Source organism: Salvelinus alpinus, chromosome 34 (genome assembly GCF_045679555.1).
Source record: "Salvelinus alpinus chromosome 34, SLU_Salpinus.1, whole genome shotgun sequence".
Classification (NCBI taxonomy): domain Eukaryota; kingdom Metazoa; phylum Chordata; class Actinopteri; order Salmoniformes; family Salmonidae; genus Salvelinus; species Salvelinus alpinus.
In genome coordinates, this window is record NC_092119.1 from 7,152,091 (window position 1) to 7,172,916 (window position 20,826).

The 20,826-nt window shown below is 45.2% G+C and overlaps 1 protein-coding gene across 7 annotated transcripts in view; it reads left to right on the forward strand.

Annotated features, from left to right (window-relative positions):
* Positions 1–20,826, forward strand: part of fgfr3 (fibroblast growth factor receptor 3) — a 269,105-nt gene that overhangs the window by 217,772 nt on the left and 30,507 nt on the right. For all 7 annotated transcript variants that reach the window (XM_071382150.1, XM_071382149.1, XM_071382152.1 and 4 more), the window contains 3 exons: positions 4,520–4,630; positions 9,186–9,376; positions 9,642–9,764. In XM_071382150.1, the coding sequence (XP_071238251.1) occupies positions 4,520–4,630; positions 9,186–9,376; positions 9,642–9,764 (425 nt within the window). The remainder of the gene's footprint in view (positions 1–4,519; positions 4,631–9,185; positions 9,377–9,641; positions 9,765–20,826) is intronic.

Consider the following 20,826-nt stretch of genomic DNA (forward strand, 5'->3'; position numbering starts at 1 on the left):
AAAGGCAAACTCGGCTCCATCATTCACTGAATCAGATAATTCATCACAAACCCCACTGATACTGCCAACTACTTTAATGATGTTTCATTGGCAAGATTAGCAAATTTAGGGATGACATGCTAGCAACAAACGCTGACACTACACACCCAAGTATATCTGACCAAATTATGAAAGACAAGCATTGTAATTTGAATTCCGTAAAGTGAGTGTGGAAGAGGTGAAAAAATTATTGTTGTCTATCAACAATGACAAGCCACCGGGGTCTGACAACTTGGGTGTAAAATGACTGAGGATAATTGACGATATTGCCACTCCTATTTGGCATATCTTCAATTTAAGCCTACTAGAGAGCGTGTGCCCTCAGGCCTTGAGGGAAGCAAGTTATTCCGCTACCCAAGAATAGTAAAGCCCCCTTTACTGGCTCAAATAGCCGACCAATCAGCCTGTTACCAACCCTTAGTAAACTTCTGGAAAAAATGGTGTTTGACCAGATACAATGCTATTTCACAGTAAACAAATTGACAACAGACTTTCAGCACGCTTATAGGGAAGGACATTCAACAAGCACAGCACTTACACAAATGACTGATGATTGGCTGAGAGAAATTGATACATAAAATATTTTAGGGGCTGTTTTTTTTGCCTTCAGTGCCGGCTTTTGACATTATTAATCATAGTCTGCTGCTGGAAAAACATGTTATGGCTTTACACCCCCTGGTGGATAAAGGGTTACCTGTCTAACAGAACACAGGTAGAATCAGGAATTCCCCAGGGCAGCTGTCTAGGCCCCTTACTTTGTTCAATCTTTACTAACGACATGCCACTGACTTTGAGTAAAGATAGTGTGTCTTTGTATGCAGATGACTCAACACTATACACATCAGCTACTACAGCAACTGAAATGACTGCAACACTTAAACCTCTACAGACCACCCATCCCGGATCCGGGATCATTCTCATCAGAAAAGCTGACTAGCATAGCCTAGCCTAGCGCCACAGGGATATCATATAATATAATTTCATGAAATCACAAGTCCAATACAGCAAATGAAAGATAAACATCTTGTGAATCCAGCCAACATGTCCGATTTTTTAAATGTTTTACAGCGAAAACACAACATATATTTATGTTAGCTCACCACAATAGCCCAACACACAATGCCATTTTTTCACCGCAAAGATAGCTTTCACAAAACCCACAAATGGAGATAAAATTAATCACTAACCTTTGAACAACTTCATCAGATGACAGTCTTATGACATCATGTTATACAATACATTTATGTTTTGTTCGAAAATGTGCATATTTATAGCTACAAATCGGGGTTTTACATTGCCGCCATGGTCACAAATGGCACCAAAATGTACGGAGAAATTTTAGACAGCCACGTAATCTAACAGAAAAACTCATCATAAACTTTGCTGAAAAATACATGTTGCACATATAATTAGAGATACACTGGTTCTTAATGCAACCGCTGTGTTAGATTTAAAAAAATAACTTTAGTAAAAAGCACAGCATGCAATAATCTGAGACAGCGCTCAGCCATTCTCCGCCATGTTGGAGTCCAAAGAGTCCACAAAAATACGAAATAACATCATAAATATTCCCTTACCTTTGATGAACTTTCATCAGAATGCAGTGCCAGGAATCCTAGTTCCACAATAAATCGTTGTTTTGTTTTAGAATGTCCATTTCTTCTGTCGAATTAGCAACTTTGGCTAGCATGGTGTAGCTCACGTGTCCATGAAGATTTTACGCATGAACGAAAAATTCAAAAACATGATAATAAAAGTCGAATAAACTGGTCAAACTCAGTTGAGAATCCATCTTTAGGATGTTTTTCACAAATATATCCAATAACGTCCCAGACGGAGCATTTCTTCGTGTCTACCTAACGCATTGCAGACAATGATATGACAAACCCAAGTGCGTAGCCAGGTACTACTACCAATATGGCTGACCTCTCACTCCAAAGGCTCTCATCCGGTCCCACAGAAGGCTAGACACTTCATTCCACGTTCTACTGCCTGTTGACATGTAGTGGAAGGCGTATGAAGTGCATACAGATCCATAAATACAAGGCAATTGAATAGGCGATGCCTTTCACAGAGACCCATTTCAGAATTTTCATTTCCTGTTTGGAAGTTTGCCTGCCAAATGAGTTCTGTTTTACTCACAGATATAATTCAAACAGTTTTATAAACTTCAGAGTGTTTTCTATCCAATAGTAATACTAATATGCATATCATATGATCTAGGACAGAGTACGAGGCCGTTTAAATTGGGCACAATTTTATCCAGAAGTGAAAAGGGCGCCCCCTATTTTTAACAAAGAGCTGCAGTTAGTTTCAGAATGGATGGCAAGGAATAAGTTAGTCTTAAATATTTAAAAAACTAAAAGCATTGCATTTGGGACAAATCATTCACTAAACCCTAAACCTCAACTAAGTCTTGTAATAAATAATGTGGAAATTGAGCAAGTTGAGGTGACTAAACTGCTTGGAGTTACTCTGGATTGTAAACTGTCATGGTCAAAACATATTGATACAACAGTAGCTAAGATGGGGAGAAGTCTGTCCATAATAAAGAGCTGCTCTACCTTCTTAACAGCACTACCAACAAGGCAGGTCCTACAGGCCCTAGTTTTGTCGCATCTGGACTACTGTTCAGTCGTGTGGTCAGGTGCCACAAAAAGGTGCCACTGATTATCTCTGACTGTCTGGCTCCTCATAAAGAGGCTTATTATCTCTGACTGTCTCCTCATAGAGAGGCTTATTATCTCTGACTGTCTCCTCATAGAGAGGCGTATTATCTCTGACTGTCTCCTCATAGAGAGGCTTATTATCTCTGACTGTCTCCTCAGAGAGGCTTATTATCTCTGACTGTCTCCTCATAGAGAGGCGTATTATCTCTGACTGGCTCCTCATAGAGAGGCTTATTATCTCTGACTGTCTCCTCATAGAGAGGCTTATTATCTCTGACTGGCTCCTCATAGAGAGGCTTATTATCTCTGACTGTCTCCTCATAGAGAGGCTTATTATCTCTGACTGGCTCCTCATAGAGAGGCTTATTATCTCTGACTGTCTCCTCATAGAGAGGCTTATTATCTCTGACTGGCTCCTCATAGAAAGGCTTATTATCTGACTGTCTCCTCATAGAGAGGCTTATTATCTCTGACTGGCTCCTCATAGAGAGGCTTATTATCTCTGACTGTCTCCTCATAGAGAGGCTTATTATCTCTGACTGTCTCCTCATAGAAAGGCTTATTATCTGACTGTCTCCTCATAGAGAGGCTTATTATCTCTGACTGGCTCCTCATAGAGAGGCTTATTATCTCTGACTGTCTCCTCTTCAGGGAATTATAACTTGATCTGTAATTTAAATGTCTTCTTCTCTCTCACATCCGTCTGTCTGTCCCCCTCTCTCTCTCTCAATCTGTCTGTCTGTCCCCTCTCTCTCCATCCGTCTGTCTGTCCCCCTCTCTCTCTCTTCATCTGTCTGTCTGTCCCCCTCTCTCTCCCGCTGTCTGTCTGTCCCCCTCTCTCTCCATCTGTCTGTCTGTCTGTCTGTCTGTCCCCTCACTCTCTCTCTCCATCCGTCTGTCTGTCCCCCTCTCTCTCTCTCCATCCGTCTGTCTGTCCCCTCTCTCTCCATCCGTCTGTCTGTCCCCTCTCTCTCCCACTGTCTGTCTGTCCCCCTCTCTCTCTCTCCATCCGTCTGTCTGTCCCCTCTCTCTCCCACTGTCTGTCTGTCCCCCTCTCTCTCTCTCCATCCGTCTGTCTGTCCCCTCTCTCTCTCCATCCGTCTGTCTGTCCCCTCTCTCTCTCTCCATCCATCTGTCTGTCTCTCCATCTGTCTGTCTGTCCCCTATCTCTCCATCCGTCTGTCTGTCCCCTCTCTCTCCCACTGTCTGTCTGTCCCCCTCTCTCTCTCTCCATCCATCTGTCTGTCCCCTCTCTCCCTCTGTCTGTCTGTCCCCCTCTCTTTCCCTCTGTCTGTCTGTCCCCCTCTCTCTCTCTCCATCCGTCTGTCTATCCCCTCTCTCTCCATCCGTCTGTCTGTACCCCTCTCTCTCCATCCGTCTGTCTGTCCCCTCTCTCTCCATCCGTCTGTCTGTACCCCTCTCTCTCCATCCGTCTGTCTGTCCCCCTCTCTCTCTCTCCATCCATCTGTCTGTCTCTCCATCTGTCTGTCTGTCCCCTCTCTCTCCATCCGTCTGTCTGTCCCCTCTCTCTCCCACTGTCTGTCTGTCCCCCTCTCTCTCTCTACATCCATCTGTCTGTCCCCTCTCTCCCTCTGTCTGTCTGTCCACCTCTCTTTCCCTCCGTCTGTCTGTCCCCCTCTCTCTCTCTCCATCCATCTGTCTGTCTCTCCATCCGTCTGTCTGTCCCCTCTCTCTCCATCCATCTGTCTGTCCCCTCTCTCCCTCTGTCTGTCTGTCCCCCTCTCTTTCCCTCCGTCTGTCTGTCCCCTCTCTTTCCCGCTGTGTGTCTGTCCCCTCTCTTTCTCCATCAGACGACGCCACAGATAAGGACCTGTCAGACCTGGTCTCAGAGATGGAGATGATGAAGATGATTGGAAAACACAAAAACATCCTCAACCTGCTGGGAGCTTGTACACAGGATGGTAAGTTACATTATAACCTGAGAGTTAACAGGGTTAGTGTTTAGTGAGTCCTCCAGATCAGAGGCTGTAGGGATGACCAGGGATGTTCTCTGTTTAGTGAGTCCTCCAGATCAGAGGCAGTAGGGATGACCAGGGAGGTTCTCTGTTTAGTGAGTCCTCCAGATCAGAGGCAGTAGGGATGACCAGGGATGTTCTCTGTTTAGTGAGTCCTCCAGATCAGAGGCAGTAGGGATGACCAGGGATGTTCTCTGTTTAGTGAGTCCTCCAGATCAGAGGCAGTAGGGATGACCAGGGATGTTCTCTGTTTAGTGAGTCCTCCAGATCAGAGGCAGTAGGGATGACCAGGGATGTTCTCTGTTTAGTGAGTCCTCCAGATCAGAGGCAGTAGGGATGACCAGGGATGTTCTCTGTTTAGTGAGTCCTCCAGATCAGAGGCAGTAGGGATGACCAGGGATGTTCTCTGTTTAGTGAGTCCTCCAGATCAGAGGCAGTAGGGATGACCAGGGATGTTCTCTGTTTAGTGAGTCCTCCAGATCAGAGGCAGTAGGGATGACCAGGGATGTTCTCTGTTTAGTGAGTCCACCAGATCAGAGGCAGTAGGGATGACCAGGGATGTTCTCTGTTTAGTGAGTCCTCCAGATCGGAGGCAGTAGGGATGACCAGGGATGTTCTCTGTTTAGTGAGTCCTCCAGATCAGAGGCAGCAGGGATGACCAGGGATGTTCTCTGTTTAGTGAGTCCTCCAGATCAGAGGCAGTAGGGATGACCAGGGATGTTCTCTGTTTAGTGAGTCCTCCAGATCAGAGGCAGTAGGGATGACCAGGGATGTTCTCTGTTTAGTGAGTCCTCCAGATCAGAGGCAGTAGGGATGACCAGGGATGTTCTCTGTTTAGTGAGTCCTCCAGATCAGAGGCAGGGGATGACCAGGGATGTTCTCTGTTTAGTGAGTCCTCCAGATCAGAGGCAGTAGGGATGACCAGGGATGTTCTCTGTTTAGTGAGTCCTCCAGATCAGAGGCAGTAGGGATGACCAGGGATGTTCTCTGTTTAGTGAGTCCTCCAGATCAGAGGCAGTAGGGATGACCAGGGATGTTCTCTGTTTAGTGAGTCCTCCAGATCAGAGGCAGGGGATGACCAGGGATGTTCTCTGTTTAGTGAGTCCTCCAGATCAGAGGCAGCAGGGATGACCAGGGATGTTCTCTGTTTAGTGAGTCCTCCAGATCAGAGGCAGCAGGGATGACCAGGGATGTTCTCTGTTTAGTGAGTCCTCCAGATCAGAGGCAGTAGGGATGACCAGGGATGTTCTCTTGATCAGTGTGTGAATTGGACTATTTCCTGTCCTGCTAAGCATTCAATCTGTAACGAGTGATTTTGGGTGTCAGTATGGAGTAAAAAGTACATTATTTTCTTTAGGAATGTAGTGGAGTAAAAGTAAAAGTTGTCAAAAATATAAATAGTAAAGTACAGATACACATAAAAACGACCAAAGTAGTGAACAGGGTTTAGGTATAAAGTATAAATACAGTATATATACAGTGGGGAGAACAAGTATTTGATACACTGCCAATTTTGCAGGTTTTCCTACTTATAAAGCATGTAGAGGCCTGTCATTTTTATCATAGGTACACTTCAACTGTGAGAGACGGAATCTAAAACAAAAATCCAGAAAATCACATTGTATGATTTTTAAGTAATTAATTAGCATTTTATTGCATGACATAAGTATTTGATCACCTACCAACCAGTAAGAATTCCGGCTCTCACAGACCTGTTCGTTTTTCTTTAAGAAGCCCTCCTGTTCTCCACTCATTACCTGTATTAACTGCACCTGTTTGAACTCGTTACCTGTATAAAAGACACCTGTCCACACACTCAATCAAACAGATTCCAACCTCTCCACAATGGCCAAGACCAGAGAGCTGTGTAAGGACATCAGGGCTAAAATTGTAGACCTGCACAAGGCTGGGATGGGCTACAGGACAATAGGCAAGCAGCTTGGTGAGAAGGCAACAACTGTTGGCGCAATTATTTGAAAATGGAAGAAGTTCAAGATGACGGTCAATCACCCTCGGTCTGGGGCTCCATGCAAGATCTCACCTCGTGGGGCATCAATAATCATGAGGAAGGTGAGGGATCAGCCCAGAACTACACGGCAGGACCTGGTCAATGACCTGAAGAGAGCTGGGACCACAGTCTCAAAGAAAACCATTAGTAACACACAACGCCGTCATGGATTAAAATCCTGCAGCGCACGCAAGGTCCCCCTGCTCAAGCCAGCGCATGTCCAGGCCCGTCTGAAGTTTGCCAATGACCATCTGGATGATCCAGAGGAGGAATGGGAGAAGGTCATGTGGTCTGATGAGACAAAAATAGAGCTTTTTTTCATTCTTTGGGGATGCTTTTCTGCAAAGGGGACAGGACGACTGCACCGTATTGAGGGGAGGATGGATGGGGCCATGTATCGTGAGATCTTGGCCAACAACTTCCTTCCCTCAGTAAGAGCATTGAAGATGGGTCGTGGCTGGGTCTTCCAGCATGACAACGACCCGAAACACACAGCCAGGGCAACTAAGGACAACTAAGGAATTACTTATAAATCATACAATGTGATTTTCTGGATTTTTGTTTTAGATTCCGTCTCTCACAGTTGAAGTGTACCTATGATAAAAATTACAGACCTCTACATGCTTTGTAAGTAGGAAAACCTGCACAATTGGCAGTGTGTCAAATACTTCTTCTCCCCACTGTATATTGTATCTATATTATATATTCTCCAGGTCCCCTGTACGTGCTGGTGGAGTACAGGGTTTAGGTATAAAGTATAAATACAGTATATATATTGTATCTATATTATATATTCCCCAGGTCCCCTGTACGTGCTGGTGGAGTACAAGGTTTAGGTATAAAGTATAAATACAGTATATATATTGTATCTATATTATATATTCCCCAGGTCCCCTGTACGTGCTGGTGGAGTACAGGGTTTAGGTATAAAGTATAAATACAGTATATACAGTGGGGCAAAAAAGTATTTAGTCAGCCACCAATTGTGCAAGTTCTACCACTTAAAAAGATGAGAGAGGCCTGTAATTTTCATCATAGGTACACTTCAACTATGACAGACAAAATGAGAAAAAAAATCCAGAAAATCACATTGTAGGATTTTTTATGAATTTATTTGCAAATTATGGTGGAAAATAACAAATATTTGGTCAATAACAAAAGTTTATCTCAATACTTTGTTATATACCCTTTGTTGGCAATGACAGAGGTCAAACGTTTTCGTAAGTCTTCACAAGGTTTTCACACACTGTTGCTGTTATTTTGGCCCATTCCTCCATGCAGATCTCCACTAGAGCAGTGATGTTTTGGGGCTGTTGCTGGGCAACACGGACTTTCAACTCCCTCCAAAAAATGTCTATGGGGTTGAGATCTGGAGACTGGCTAGGCCACTCCAGGACCTTGAAATGCTTCTTACGAAGCCACTCCTTCGTTGCCCGGGCGGTGTGTTTGGGATCATTGTCATGCTGAAAGACCCAGCCACGTTTCATCTTCAATGCCCTTGCTGATGGTAGGCTTTGTTACTTTGGTCCCAGCTCTCTGCAGGTCATTCACTAGGTCCCCCCTTGTGGTTCTGGGATTTTTGCTCACCATTCTTGTGATCATTCTGACCCCACGGGGTGAGATCTTGCGTGGAGCCCCAGATCAAGGGAGATTATCAGTGGTCTTGTATGTCTTCCATTTCCTAATAATTGCTCCCACAGTTGATTTCCTCAAACCAAGCTGCTTACCTATTGCAGATTCAGTCTTCCCAGCCTGGTGCAGATCTACAATTTTGTTTCTGGTGTCCTTTGACAGCTCTTTGGTCTTGGCCATAGTGGAGTTTGGAGTGTGACTGTTTGAGGTTGTGGACAGGTGTCTTTTATACTGATAACAAGTTCAAACAGGTGCCATTAATACAGGTAACGAGTGGAGGACAGAGGAGCCTCTTAAAGAAGAAGTTACAGGTCTGTGAGAGCCAGAAACCTTGCTTGTTTGTAGGTGACCAAATACTTATTTTCCACCATAATTTGCATTTTTTTTCTCATTTTGTCTGTCATAGTTGAAGTGTACCTATGATGAAAATTACAGGCCTCTCTCATCTTTTTAAGTGGGAGAACTTGCACAATTGGTGGCTGACTAAATACTTTTTTGCCCCACTGTATATTGTATCTATATTATATATTCTCCAGGTCCCCTGTACGTGCTGGTGGAGTACAGGGTTTAGGTATAAAGTATAAATACAGTATATATATTGTATCTATATTATATATTCTCCATGTCCCCTGTACGTGCTGGTGGAGTACAGGGTTTAGGTATAAAGTATACATACAGTATATATATATTATATATTCCCCAGGTCCCCTGTACGTGCTGGTGGAGTACAGGGTTTAGGTATAAAGTATACATACAGTATATATATATTATATATTCCCCAGGTCCCCTGTACGTGCTGGTGGAGTACAGGGTTTAGGTATAAAGTATAAATACAGTATATATATATTATATATTCCCCAGGTCCCCTGTACGTGCTGGTGGAGTACGCGTCTAAAGGGAACCTGAGGGAGTACCTGAGAGCCCGTCGGCCCCCGGGGACGGACTACTCCTTCGACACCTGCAAGATCCCTGACGAGCAGCTCACCTTTAAAGACCTGGTGTCCTGTGCCTACCAGGTGGCCCGCGGCATGGAGTACCTGGCCTCACAGAAGGTGGGTGGCATACTGGGCATAGTAGGATTACAAAAATCTTTACTTTCCAAAAATGCTCAGTGTTTCTAGAAATCCTGGTTGGAGATTGGCCCTGCTTATTCCCTTCTGATTCCGGGAATCTTCCAACTGGGATATCTGGAAAACCTTGGAATGTTTGGAAAGCTACCGGAATGGGCAGCCCAAGTTAGGACCATATATGGTCTATTTGCTACAATCTGGTATAATACAGTCCAGTATATCGGACTTATGGATTCCTCTTCCTCAGTGTATCCATAGAGATCTGGCAGCCAGGAACGTCCTGGTAACCGAGGAGAACGTGATGAAGATCGCAGACTTCGGTCTGGCCAGAGATGTGCACAACATAGACTACTACAAGAAGACTAGTAATGTGAGCAATAATATATAATAATGTGACTAATAATATACCACACCCCCAGCAGACAGTGATTAGGGGGGGGGGTGTATCTGTTATGGGTAAGACAGTGATTGGGGGGGAGGTATATCTGTTATGGGTAAGACAGTGATTGGGGGGGGGGGTATATCTGTTATGGGTAAGACAGTGATTGGGGGGGAGGTATATCTGTTATGGGTAAGACAGTGATTGGGGGGGTATATCTGTTATGGGTAAGACAGTGATTGGGGGGGGTATATCTGTTATGGGTAAGACAGTGATTGGGGAGGTATATCTGTTATGGGTAAGACAGTGATTGGGGGGGGTATATCTGTTATGGGTAAGATAGTGATTGGGGGGGGGTATATCTGTTATGGGTAAGACAGTGATTGGGGAGGTATATCTGTTATGGGTAAGACAGTGATTGGGGGGGTATATCTGTTATGGGTAAGACAGTGATTGGGGGGTATATCTGTTATGAGTAAGACAGTGATTAGGGGGGGGGGGGTATATCTGTTATGGGTAAGATAGTGATTGGGGGGGGGGGTATATCTGTTATGGGTAAGATAGTGATTGGGGGGGGGGGTATATCTGTTATGGGTAAGACAGTGATTGGGGGGAGGTATATCTGTTATGGGTAAGACAGTGATTGGGGGGGGGGTATATCTGTTATGGTAAGATAGTGATTGGGGGAGGTATATCTGTTATGGTAAGATAGTGTTTGGGGGGGGGGGGGTATATCTGTTATGGTAAGATAGTGATTGGTGGGGGTGTGTGGGTGGGGTATATCTGTTATGGTAAGACAGTGATTGGGGGGTGTGTGTGGGTGGGGTATATATGTTATGGTAAGATAGTGATTGGGGGGGAGGTATATCTGTTATGGGTAAGACAGTGATTGGGGGGGTATATCTGTTATGGGTAAGACAGTGATTGGGGGAGGTATATCTGTTATGGGTAAGACAGTGATTGGGGGGGGGGGGTATATCTGTTATGGGTAAGACAGTGATTGGGGGGGAGGTATATCTGTTATGGGTAAGACAGTGATTGGGGGGGGGTATATCTGGTATGGTAAGATAGTGATTGGGGGAGGTATATCTGTTATGGTAAGATAGTGATTGGGGGGGGGGTATATCTGTTATGGTAAGATAGTGATTGGTGGGGGTGTGTGGGTGGGGTATATCTGTTATGGTAAGACAGTGATTGGGGGGTGTGTGTGGGTGGGGTATATATGTTATGGTAAGATAGTGATTGGGGGGGGGGGTATATATGTTATGGTAAGATAGTGATTGGTGGGGGTGTGTGGGTGGGGTATATCTGTTATGGGTAAGACAGTGATTGGGGGAGGTATATCTGTTATGGGTAAGACAGTGATTGGGGGGGGGTATATCTGTTATGGGTAAGACAGTGATTGGGGGAGGTATATCTGTTATGGGTAAGACAGTGATTGGGGGGGGGGTTATATCTGTTATGGGTAAGACAGTGATTGGGGAGGTATATCTGTTATGGGTAAGACAGTGATTGGGGGGGGGGGTATATCTGTTACGGGTAAGACAGTGATTGGGGGGGTATATCTGTTATGGGTAAGACAGTGATTGGGGGGTATATCTGTTATGGGTAAGACAGTGATTGGGGGGGGGGGTATATCTGTTATGGGTAAGACAGTGATTGGGGAGGTATATCTGTTATGGGTAAGACAGTGATTTGGGGGGGGGGTATATCTGTTATGGGTAAGACAGTGATTGGGGAGGTATATCTGTTATGGGTAAGACAGTGATTGGGGGAGGTATATCTGTTATGGGTAAGACAGTGATTGGGGGGGGTATATCTGTTACGGGTAAGACAGTGATTGGGGGAGGTATATCTGTTATGGGTAAAACAGTGATTGGGGGGGGTATATCTGTTATGGGTAAGAAATTGATTGGGGGGGGATATATCTGTTATGGGTAAGACAGTGATTGGTGGGGGTATATCTGTTACGGGTAAGACAGTGATTGGGGGGGTATATCTGTTACGGGTAAGACAGTGATTGGGGGGGTATATCTGTTATGGGTAAGACAGTGATTGGGGGGGGGGTATATCTTATGGGTAAGACAGTGATTGGGGGGGTATATCTGTTATGGGTAAGACAGTGATTGGGGGGGGTATATCTGTTATGGGTAAGACAGTGATTGGGGAGGTATATCTGTTATGGGTAAGACAGTGATTGGGGGGGAGGTATATCTTATGGGTAAGATAGTGATTGGGGGGGGTATATCTGTTATGGGTAAGACAGTGATTGGGAGGGGGGTATATCTGTTATGGGTAAGACAGTGATTGGGGAGGTATATCTGTTATGGGTAAGACAGTGATTGGGGGGGGGTATATCTGTTATGGGTAAGATAGTGATTGGGGAGGTATATCTGTTATGGGTAAGACAGTGATTGGGGGGGGGGTATATCTGTTATGGGTAAGATAGTGATTGGGGGGAGGTATATCTGTTATGGGTAAGATAGTGATTGGGGGGGTATATCTGTTATGGGTAAGACAGTGATTGGGGGAGGTATATCTGTTATGGGTAAGACAGTGATTGGGGAGGTATATCTGTTATGGGTAAGACAGTGATTAGGGGGGGGGGTATATCTGTTATGGGTAAGATAGTGATTGGGGGGGGGGGGGGTGTATCTGTTATGGGTAAGACAGTGATTGGGGGGGAGGTATATCTGTTATGGGTAAGACAGTGATTGGGGGGGGGGGTATATCTGTTATGGTAAGATAGTGATTGGGGGAGGTATATCTGTTATGGTAAGATAGTGATTGGGGGGGGGGGTATATCTGTTATGGTAAGATAGTGATTGGTGGGGGTGTGTGGGTGGGGTATATCTGTTATGGTAAGACAGTGATTGGGGGGTGTGTGTGGGTGGGGTATATATGTTATGGTAAGATAGTGATTGGGGGGAGGTATATCTGTTATGGGTAAGACAGTGATTGGGGGGGTATATCTGTTATGGGTAAGACAGTGATTGGGGGAGGTATATCTGTTATGGGTAAGACAGTGATTGGGGGGGGGGGGGTATATCTGTTATGGGTAAGACAGTGATTGGGGGGGAGGTATATCTGTTATGGGTAAGACAGTGATTGGGGGGGGGTATATCTGTTATGGTAAGATAGTGATTGGGGGAGGTATATCTGTTATGGTAAGATAGTGATTGGGGGGGGGGGTATATCTGTTATGGTAAGATAGTGATTGGTGGGGGTGTGTGGGTGGGGTATATCTGTTATGGTAAGACAGTGATTGGGGGGTGTGTGTGTGTGGGGTATATATGTTATGGTAAGATAGTGATTGGGGGGGGGGTATATATGTTATGGTAAGATAGTGATTGGTGGGGGTGTGTGGGTGGGGTATATCTGTTATGGGTAAGACAGTGATTGGGGGAGGTATATCTGTTATGGGTAAGACAGTGATTGGGGGGGGTATATCTGTTATGGGTAAGACAGTGATAGGGGGAGGTATATCTGTTATGGGTAAGACAGTGATTGGGGGGGGGGTTATATCTGTTATGGGTAAGACAGTGATTGGGTAGGTATATCTGTTATGGGTAAGACAGTGATTGGGGGGGGGGGTATATCTGTTATGGGTAAGACAGTGATTGGGGAGGTATATCTGTTATGGTAAGACAGTGATTGGGGGGGGGTATATCTGTTACGGGTAAGACAGTGATTGGGGGGGTATATCTGTTATGGGTAAGACAGTGATTGGGGGGTATATCTGTTATGGGTAAGACAGTGATTGGGGGGGGGGGTATATCTGTTATGGGTAAGACAGTGATTGGGGGAGGTATATCTGTTATGGGTAAGACAGTGATTGGGGAGGTATATCTGTTATGGGTAAGACAGTGATTTGGGGGGGGGGTATATCTGTTATGGGTAAGACAGTGATTGGGGAGGTATATCTGTTATGGGTAAGACAGTGATTGGGGGAGGTATATCTGTTATGGGTAAGACAGTGATTGGGGGGGGTATATCTGTTACGGGTAAGACAGTGATTGGGGGAGGTATATCTGTTATGGGTAAAACAGTGATTGGGGGGGGTATATCTGTTATGGGTAAGACAGTGATTGGGGGGGGATATATCTGTTATGGGTAAGACAGTGATTGGTGGGGGTATATCTGTTACGGGTAAGACAGTGATTGGGGGGGTATATCTGTTACGGGTAAGACAGTGATTGGGGGGGTATATCTGTTATGGGTAAGACAGTGATTGGGGGGGGGGGTATATCTTATGGGTAAGACAGTGATTGGGGGGGTATATCTGTTATGGGTAAGACAGTGATTGGGGGGGGTATATCTGTTATGGGTAAGACAGTGATTGGGGAGGTATATCTGTTATGGGTAAGACAGTGATTGGGGGGGAGGTATATCTTATGGGTAAGATAGTGATTGGGGGGGGTATATCTGTTATGGGTAAGACAGTGATTGGGGAGGTATATCTGTTATGGGTAAGACAGTGAATGGGGGGGGGTATATCTGTTATGGGTAAGATAGTGATTGGGGAGGTATATCTGTTATGGGTAAGACAGTGATTGGGGGGGGGGGTATATCTGTTATGGGTAAGATAGTGATTGGGGGGAGGTATATCTGTTATGGGTAAGATAGTGATTGGGGGGGGTATATCTGTTATGGGTAAGACAGTGATTGGGGAGGTATATCTGTTATGGGTAAGACAGTGATTGAGGGGGTATATCTGTTATGGGTAAGACAGTGATTGGGGGGGAGGTATATCTGTTATGGGTAAGACAGTGATTGGGGGGGAGGTATATCTGTTATGGGTAAGACAGTGATTGGGGGGGTATATCTGTTATGGGTAAGACAGTGATTGGGGGGGAGGTATATCTGTTATGGGTAAGACAGTGATTGGGGGGGGGGTATATCTGTTATGGGTAAGACAGTGATTGGGGGAGGTATATCTGTTATGGGTAAAACAGTGATTGGGGAGGTATATCTGTTATGGGTAAGACAGTGATTGGGGGGGGGTATATCTGTTATGGGTAAGACAGTGATTGGGGGGGTATATCTGTTATGGGTAAGACAGTGATTGGGGGGGTATATCTGTTATGGGTAAGACAGTGATTGGGGAGGTATATCTGTTATGGGTAAGACAGTGATTGGGGGGGTATATCTGTTATGGGTAAGACAGTGATTGGGGGGTATATCTGTTATGGGTAAGACAGTGATTGGGGGGGGTATATCTGTTATGGGTAAGACAGTGATTGGGGGGGGAGGTACAGTGGGGAGAACAAGTATTTGATACACTGCCGATTTTGCAGGTTTTCCTACTTACAAAGCATGTAGAGGTCTGTAATTTTTATCATAGGTACACTTCAACTGTGAGAGACGGAATCTAAAACAAAAATCCAGAAAATCACATTGTATGATTTTTAAGTAATTCATTTGCATTTTATTGCATGACATAAGTATTTGATACATCAGAAAAGCAGAACTTAATATTTGGTACAGAAACCTTTGTTTGCAATTACAGAGATCATACGTTTCCTGTAGTTCTTGACCAGGTTTGCACACACTGCAGCAGGGATTTTGGCCCACTCCTCCATACAGACCTTCTCCAGATCCTTCAGGTTTCGGGGCTGTCGCTGGACAATACGGACTTTCAGCTCCCTCCAAAGATTTTCTTTTGGGTTCAGGTCTGGAGACTGGCTAGGCCACTCCAGGACCTTGAGATGCTTCTTACGGAGCCACTCCTTAGTTGCCCTGGCTGTGTGTTTCGGGTCGTTGTCATGCTGGAAGACCCAGCCACGACCCATCTTCAATGCTCTTACTGAGGGAAGGAGGTTGTTGGCCAAGATCTCGCGATACATGGCCCCATCCATCCTCCCCTCAATACGGTGCAGTCGTCCTGTCCCCTTTGCAGAAAAGCATCCCCAAAGAATGATGTTTCCACCTCCATGCTTCACGGTTGGGATGGTGTTCTTGGGGTTGTACTCATCCTTCTTCTTCCTCCAAACACGGCGAGTGGAGTTTAGACCAAAAAGCTCTATTTTTGTCTCATCAGACCACATGACCTTCTCCCATTCCTCCTCTGGATCATCCAGATGGTCATTGGCAAACTTCAGACGGGCCTGGACATGCGCTGGCTTGAGCAGGGGGACCTTGCGTGCGCTGCAGGATTTTAATCCATGACGGCGTAGTGTGTTACTAATGGTTTTCTTTGAAACGGTGGTCCCAGCTCTCTTCAGGTCATTGACCAGGTCTTGCCGTGTAGTTCTGGGCTGATCCCTCAACTTCCTCATGATCATTGATGCCCCACGAGGTGAGATCTTGCATGGAGCCCCAGACCGAGGGTGATTGACCGTCATCCTGAACTTCTTCCATTTTCTAATAATTGCGCCAACAGTTGCTGCCTTCTCACCAAGCTGCTTGCCTATTGTCCTGTAGCCCATCCCAGCCTTGTGCAGGTCTACAATTTTATCCCTGATGTCCTTACACAGCTCTCTTGTCTTGGCCATTGTGGAGAGGTTGGAGTCTGTTTGATTGAGTGTGTGGACAGGTGTCTTTTATACAGATAACGAGTTCAAACAGGTGCAGTTAATACAGGTAATGAGTGGAGAACAGGAGGGCTTCTTAAAGAAAAACGAACAGGTCTGTGAGAGCCGGAATTCTTACTGGTTGGTAGGTGATCAAATACTTATGTCATGCAATAAAATGCAAATGAATTACTTAAAAATCATACAATGTGATTTTCTGGATTTTTGTTTTAGATTCCGTCTCTCACAGTTGAAGTGTACCTATGATAAAAATTACAGACCTCTACATGCTTTGTAAGTAGGAAAACCTGCAAAATTGGCAGTGTATCAAATACTTGTTCTCCCCACTGTATATCTGTTATGGGTAAGACAGTGATTGGGGGAGGTATATCTGTTATGGGTAAGACAGTGATTGGGGGGGAGGTATATCTGTTATGGGTAAGACAGTGATTGGGGAGGTATATCTGTTAGGGGTAAGACAGTGATTGGGGAGGTATATCTGTTATGGGTAAGACAGTGATTGGGGAGGTATATCTGTTATGGGTAAGACAGTGATTGGGGGGGGTATATCTGTTATGGTAAGACAGTGATTGGGGAGGTATATCTGTTATGGGTAAGACAGTGATTGGGGAGGTATATCTTATGGGTAAGATAGTGATTGGGGGGGGTATATCTGTTATGGGTAAGACAGTGATTGGGAGGGGGGTATATCTGTTATGGGTAAGACAGTGATTGGGGAGGTATATCTGTTATGGGTAAGACAGTGATTGGGGGGGGGTATATCTGTTATGGGTAAGATAGTGATTGGGGAGGTATATCTGTTATGGGTAAGACAGTGATTGGGGGGGGGGGGTATATCTGTTATGGGTAAGATAGTGATTGGGGGGAGGTATATCTGTTATGGGTAAGATAGTGATTGGGGGGGGGTATATCTGTTATGGGTAAGACAGTGATTGGGGAGGTATATCTGTTATGGGTAAGACAGTGATTGGGGGGGTATATCTGTTATGGGTAAGACAGTGATTGGGGGGAGGTATATCTGTTATGGGTAAGACAGTGATTGGGGGGGAGGTATATCTGTTATGGGTAAGACAGTGATTGGGGGGGTATATCTGTTATGGGTAAGACAGTGATTGGGGGGGAGGTATATCTGTTATGGGTAAGACAGTGATTGGGGGGGGGGTATATCTGTTATGGGTAAGACAGTGATTGGGGGAGGTATATCTGTTATGGGTAAGACAGTGATTGGGGGGGTATATCTGTTATGGGTAAGACAGTGATTGGGGGGGTATATCTGTTATGGGTAAGACAGTGATTGGGGAGGTATATCTGTTATGGGTAAGACAGTGATTGGGGGGGTATATCTGTTATGGGTAAGACAGTGATTGGGGGGTATATCTGTTATGGGTAAGACAGTGATTGGGGGGGGTATATCTGTTATGGGTAAGACAGTGATTGGGGGGGAGGTATATCTGTTATGGGTAAGACAGTGATTGGGGGAGGTATATCTGTTATGGGTAAGACAGTGATTGGGGAGGTATATCTGTTATGGGTAAGACAGTGATTGGGGGGGAGGTATATCTGTTATGGGTAAGACAGTGATTGGGGAGGTATATCTGTTAGGGGTAAGACAGTGATTGGGGAGGTATATCTGTTATGGGTAAGACAGTGATTGGGGAGGTATATCTGTTATGGGTAAGACAGTGATTGGGGGGGGTATATCTGTTATGGTAAGACAGTGATTGGGGAGGTATATCTGTTATGGGTAAGACAGTGATTGGGGGAGGTATATCTGTTATGGGTAAGACAGTGATGGGGGGGGGTATATCTGTTACGGGTAAGACAGTGATTGGGGGAGGTATATCTGTTATGGGTAAGACAGTGATTGGGGGGGGGTATATCTGTTATGGGTAAGACAGTGATTGGGGGGGTATATCTGTTACGGGTAAGACAGTGATTGGGGGGGTATATCTGTTACGGGTAAGACAGTGATTGGGGGGGTATATCTGTTATGGGTAAGACAGTGATTGGGGGGGGGTATATCTTATGGGTAAGACAGTGATTGGGGGGGGTATATCTGTTATGGGTAAGACAGTGATTGGGGAGGTATATCTGTTATGGGTAAGACAGTGATTGGGGGGGGTATATCTTATGGGTAAGACAGTGATTGGGGGGGGGTATATCTGTTATGGGTAAGACAGTGATTGGGAGGGGGGTATATCTGTTATGGGTAAGACAGTGATTGGGGAGGTATATCTGTTATGGGTAAGACAGTGATTGGGGGGGGGGTATATCTGTTATGGGTAAGATAGTGATTGGGGAGGTATATCTGTTATGGGTAAGACAGTGATTGGGGGGGGGGGGTATATCTGTTATGGGTAAGATAGTGATTGGGGGGAGGTATATCTGTTATGGGTAAGATAGTGATTGGGGGGGTATATCTGTTATGGGTAAGACAGTGATTGGGGGGGAGGTATATCTGTTATGGGTAAGACAGTGATTGGGGGGGGGGTATATCTGTTATGGGTAAGACAGTGATTGGGGAGGTATATCTGTTATGGGTAAGACAGTGATTGGGGGGGTATATCTGTTATGGGTAAGACAGTGATTGGGGGGGTATATCTGTTATGGGTAAGACAGTGATTGGGGAGGTATATCTGTTATGGGTAAGACAGTGATTGGGGGGGTATATCTGTTATGGGTAAGACAGTGATTGGGGGGTATATCTGTTATGGGTAAAACAGTGATTGGGGGGGGGGGTATATCTGTTATGGGTAAGACAGTGATTGGGGGGGAGGTATATCTGTTATGGGTAAGACAGTGATTGGGGGAGGTATATCTGTTATGGGTAAGACAGTGATTGGGGGGGAGGTATATCTGTTATGGGTAAGACAGTGATTGGGGAGGTATATCTGTTATGGGTAAGACAGTGATTGGGGGGGAGGTATATCTGTTATGGGTAAGACAGTGATTGGGGAGGTATATCTGTTATGGGTAAGACAGTGATTGGGGAGGTATATCTGTTATGGGTAAGACAGTGATTGGGGAGGTATATCTGTTATGGGTAAGACAGTGATTGGGGAGGTATATCTGTTATGGGTAAGACAGTGATTGGGGAGGTATATCTGTTATGGGTAAGACAGTGATTGGGGGGGGGTATATCTGTTATGGTAAGACAGTGATTGGGGAGGTATATCTGTTATGGGTAAGACAGTGATTGGGGGAGGTATATATGTTATGGGTAAGACAGTGATGGGGGGGTATATCTGTTACGGGTAAGACAGTGATTGGGGGAGGTATATCTGTTATGGGTAAAACAGTGATTGGGGGGGGTATATCTGTTATGGGTAAGACAGTGATTGGGGGGGGGTATATCTGTTATGGGTAAGACAGTGATTGGGGGGGGTATATCTGTTACGGGTAAGACAGTGATTGGGGGGGTATATCTGTTACGGGTAAGACAGTGATTGGGGGGGTATATCTGTTATGGGTAAGACAGTGATTGGGGGGGGGGGTATATCTTATGGGTAAGACAGTGATTGGGGGGGTATATCTGTTATGGGTAAGACAGTGATTGGGGGGGGGGGTATATCTGTTATGGGTAAGACAGTGATTGGGGGGGGGTATATCTGTTATGGTAAGACAGTGATTGGGGAGGTATATCTGTTATGGGTAAGACAGTGATTGGGGGAGGTATATATGTTATGGGTAAGACAGTGATGGGGGGGGTATATCTGTTACGGGTAAGACAGTGATTGGGGGAGGTATATCTGTTATGGGTAAAACAGTGATTGGGGGGGGTATATCTGTTATGGGTAAGACAGTGATTGGGGGGGGTATATCTGTTATGGGTAAGACAGTGATTGGGGGGGTATATCTGTTACGGGTAAGACAGTGATTGGGGGGGGTATATCTGTTACGGGTAAGACAGTGATTGGGGGGGTATATCTGTTATGGGTAAGACAGTGATTGGGGGGGGGGGTATATCTGTTATGGGTAAGATAGTGATTGGGGGGAGGTATATCTGTTATGGGTAAGATAGTGATTGGGGGGGGTATATCTGTTATGGGTAAGACAGTGATTGGGGAGGTATATCTGTTATGGGTAAGACAGTGATTGAGGGGGTATATCTGTTATGGGTAAGACAGTGATTGGGGGGGAGGTATATCTGTTATGGGTAAGACAGTGATTGGGGGGGAGGTATATCTGTTATGGGTAAGACAGTGATTGGGGGGGTATATCTGTTATGGGTAAGACAGTGATTGGGGGGGAGGTATATCTGTTATGGGTAAGACAGTGATTGTGGGGGGGGTATATCTGTTATGGGTAAGACAGTGATTGGGGGAGGTATATCTGTTATGGGTAAAACAGTGATTGGGGAGGTATATCTGTTATGGGTAAGACAGTGATTGGGGGGGGGTATATCTGTTATGGGTAAGACAGTGATTGGGGGGGTATATCTGTTATGGGTAAGACAGTGATTGGGGGGGTATATCTGTTATGGGTAAGACAGTGATTGGGGAGGTATATCTGTTATGGGT